Source organism: Nicotiana sylvestris, chromosome 2 (genome assembly GCF_000393655.2).
Source record: "Nicotiana sylvestris chromosome 2, ASM39365v2, whole genome shotgun sequence".
Classification (NCBI taxonomy): Eukaryota; Viridiplantae; Streptophyta; class Magnoliopsida; order Solanales; family Solanaceae; genus Nicotiana; species Nicotiana sylvestris.
This window is the reverse complement of record NC_091058.1, coordinates 170,365,643-170,369,422: the sequence shown is the minus strand read 5'-3', so window position 1 is coordinate 170,369,422 and position 3,780 is coordinate 170,365,643. Positions and strand designations below refer to the sequence as shown.

The 3,780-nt window shown below is 38.9% G+C and overlaps 1 protein-coding gene across 1 annotated transcript; it reads left to right on the top strand.

Annotated features, from left to right (window-relative positions):
- The first annotated feature begins 257 nt into the window (after positions 1–257).
- Positions 258–1,775, top strand: LOC104229409 (protein PHLOEM PROTEIN 2-LIKE A9-like). The gene is made up of 3 exons (XM_009782053.2): positions 258–482; positions 586–656; positions 1,227–1,775. The coding sequence occupies exons 1-3, from the start codon at positions 426–428 to the stop codon at positions 1,603–1,605; spliced, it is 507 nt and encodes a 168-aa protein (XP_009780355.1). The 5' UTR covers positions 258–425; the 3' UTR covers positions 1,606–1,775.
- The last annotated feature ends 2,005 nt before the right edge of the window (positions 1,776–3,780 follow it).

Sequence of the window (3,780 nt, the reverse complement as noted above, 5' to 3'; positions counted from 1 at the left end):
AAGAAGAATTTCCCTTTCCATCTGTCTTACTTCATACTTGATTCCATTTTTTTTAACTATTCTATATCGGGTATTTATTGGCTCGATTAATTAATTCAGATCGCGTTGGATAGGTCCACTAATTAAAGAACATTATATGCGTTCTCTGCTGAATAATTCTTAAATCCTAAAATTCGAATCAACCTCTGATTAAAGATAAAAGATTCTTAATTGTCGCACATATCTTTGGTGGTATTCCTCCGTGTGTATGGGTGCGTGTGCGTGCGTGTGTGGATAGAAGCTGGCATTTCACTTTAAAAAGTTCGACAATAACCTTGCCGACCCTAGATCCCTGGCTATATATATGTGGTTGCACGCGAACAATAAACTCAAATATTTCAATTCTTTAATTATAAGATAGTGAAACGTTCACAAGTAACTTCTACATGGATTCAAATTCACACTATGAAGGAAATCATATCTCCTACAAAATAGAAAATGGGGTACGTTTAGTTTGATCTTCATTTTTCTCTTGATTCTTTACCTCTTTCTTTACTTATTCTTCTTTATATTTTTTTTTAACATATTTAATTGCTGTGCCTGCAGTTCGAAATTTATCCGTCAGGCCTTAATATCATTTGGGGACAGGATGCACGATATTGGAAATTACCTCAAGGGTAAGTGTATATATATATATATTATATCACTTCGTACATATCTCGTGAGAAGATTGAATAGATTTGGTCGTAATTGAACAATTTGAAGGGGTAATATTTTTGGAGATAGAGTAATTCAGCTTCTAAAAGTACCCACCCCCCTTCCCCTCCCCCCTAAAATATTTACAGACACAAACACACACACATATAAATTTGTTTATACACTATTTGCGCATGTGGTTCGGCGATTGCCTACATTGGCGGAGGTAGTAGGTACTTGATAAAATAGTTAAGGTGCGCGCAAGCAGTGGCGAAGCCAAAAATATTTCTAAGGGTATTAAGACTTGAAAGAAGTAGAAAAAAAATTCCGACAAAAGGTGTTCCATATAGGTTTTATATATCTAAAATTAATATTTTACTTATATACATAGTGTAATTTTTCGACGAAGGGTGCTCAGTTGACCACCCTTTGCTCAAGGTGGCTTCGCCCCTTGCGCGCAAGTTAATTCGGACACCATCGTTATAAGAAAATTTAAGTGGTATATTGAATGATATGATTTTGCATCATCTAATGTTGAAGTTGATGAACAGGAAAGAACCAGCAGAACTTGTACAAGTAAGTTGGCTAGAGGTAACAGGATATTGTGATCAAGTAGAGCCAAACGTAACATATGATGTTAAGTTCCAGCTGAAATTGACACCAGATGCATTTGGCTGGAATGATTTACCCATCTACTTTATGGTCAAATCTGGAAGCGGAAGCTTATGGAAGAAGCTGAATTTGACAAAAGATGCCCCTACCAATTCTGATGGAATATATGTCGTACCCAACAATCTTACCGTTACAGTGGGAAAAGGTGGCAATGACGGGAACAACCTTTATTTTGGGCTCTATGAAGTCTGGAGTGGAAAGTGGAAAGGAGGGTTAGTAATCCAAAAAGTAATAATTACGAAGAGTGTGGAGGGTTAATATACGTACATTCTTTCTGCATGCAGGTTGTGGGAGTACTAAATATAATACGTGATGGATCTTAATAAAAGAATGCTTCATAGAAGTTTTTCTGTCATAATCTTTAGTATGTTTCCTTGTAATAGTAAGTTATTATGAAAATAAATGTTTGCTTATATTTTTTCGTTTCACCATTTTGGCTTGTATTTTAATATTCGGCTCAGTTATTTTGTACAAATCTGATTTGTTATGGGATTTACACATTTGACCTTTGAAATGTGGAACACATTTGGATCATTAGGATGTGTTTTAGAATCATAGGCATTCATCTTGATAGAGTTTTAGAAATTACCAACTTGGATTTTCTGTAAAATAGTGTAATGACCCGGCCGGTCGTTTCAAAAGTGGTAGCCCCGTTCTCCCATTTTTTCTGCTTCTTGTATGTTCCTTAGTTGTATTATGTTTTACCGGGTTAGTTGGTTCCGGTCCGTAGTGATTTTGGAGTGAACTGAGACACGTAGTCTCTTAATTGAAAATTTAAGTTGGAAAATTTGACCGGATGTTGACTAATGTGTAAACAACCTCGGAATTAAATTTTGATGATTCCGTTAGCTCTCTTAGGTGATTTTGGACTTAGGAGCACATCCAGATTGTGATTCGGAGATCCGTAGTAGAATTAAGCTTGAAATGTCAAAAGTTGGAATTTTGGGAAGTTTGACCGGGAGTGCACTTTTTGATATCGGGATCGGATTGGATTTTCGAAAGTTGGAGTAGATTCATGGTGTCATTTAAGACTTGTGTGCAAAATTTGGGGTCAATCGGACGCGGTTTGATATGTTTTGACGTCGTTTGTAAAATTTTGAAGTTTAGAAGTTCTTTAGGCTTGAATTCGAGCATAATCCGTATTTTTTTATGTTGTTTGAGGATTCGACTAAGTTCTTATCGGGTTGTAAGACTTGTTGGCACATTTGGTAGAGGTCTCGAGTGACTCGGGGTGATTTTGGGTGGTTAACAGCTTGGATTGAGTTGAAGAATGCAGCTGAACTGCTGTTGGTTCTGGTGTTTTCGCACCTGCGGTGAGGAGCCCGTAGGTGCGGCCCCGCAAAAGCGAAGAGGAGGTTGCTGATGCGGGCAAGGCTGGGTTTGACTGGAAGCGCAGGTGCGAGGTTAGGAGCACATCTGCGCAACCGTAGACGCGAAAGGGGAAGCGCGAATGCGGAAAAGAGCCTGAGAAGGGAGGATCATAGAACGGGACAGGGCCCACATGTGCGAATAAGTGACCGCAGATGCGGAATCTGGGAGCTTAAGTGGGATTCGCACCTGCGATGGAATTTCCGCAAGTACGGCGTCATAAATGCGACAGGAGGTCCGCAGGTGCTGTTTTGCGGGCAGAATCTATAAATAGAAGACTTCGAGATTTTTTACCATTTTCATCATTTTTGTACTCAGATTTTGAGATATTTGAGAGGAATTTCGAAGCAATCACTGAGGTAAGTTCCTTGTGCCTATTTATCTACAATAATGCTATTTTTCCACTGATTTAACACCTTGTTGGTGAGTTTTGAGGTGAAATTTGGGAGATTAGGGCTTGAGAATTGGAGTGTGAATTTTGGGGATTTAGAGGGGCAAATGATGTTGGATTTTGATAAATTTAGTATGATTAGACTCGGAGTGAATGGGCTTTCGGGTTTTGTGACTTGTCGGATTTCGAGACGTGGGCCAGGTTGAGCCAATTTCGGATTTTGACGTCTAATTTAGTGCTTTTCTTGTAGAATTGATTCCTTTAGCATATATTAATTGTATTGTACCGTTTGTGGCTTGATTTGGGACATTTGGAGACCGATTTGAGAGGCAAGGGCATTGCGGAGTAGAGATTTACTCGGATTGAGGTAAGTCATAGTTATAAATATGTTCCTAAGGATATGAAATCCCGGATTTGGTGGCATGTGATTATTTTGGAGGTGACACACATGCTAGATGACAAGCATGTGGGTGTGCACCAAATGGTTGTGACTTGGCCCATCCCATGGAAACTGTAAAGTTGAATAACTTGCTGTTAGCTATATGTTCTCTATGTGTTATAGAAATTGACTGTAAATCATGTTAGAAACCATGTTTAGTCTATGTGTTGGTGCTACTGGTCCCACAGAGGCCGCGTTACCGGTTGAATTGCCTGCTAAATGCTATTTGTACTCA

Coding starts and splice junctions, on each gene's coding strand:
- LOC104229409 (XM_009782053.2), top strand. CDS start 426: ATGGATTCAAATTCACACTATGAAGGAAATCATATCTCCTACAAAATA. Junction 483..585: donor CCTACAAAATAGAAAATGGG/GTACGTTTAGTT, acceptor CTGTGCCTGCAG/TTCGAAATTTATCCGTCAGG. Junction 657..1,226: donor TATTGGAAATTACCTCAAGG/GTAAGTGTATAT, acceptor GTTGATGAACAG/GAAAGAACCAGCAGAACTTG.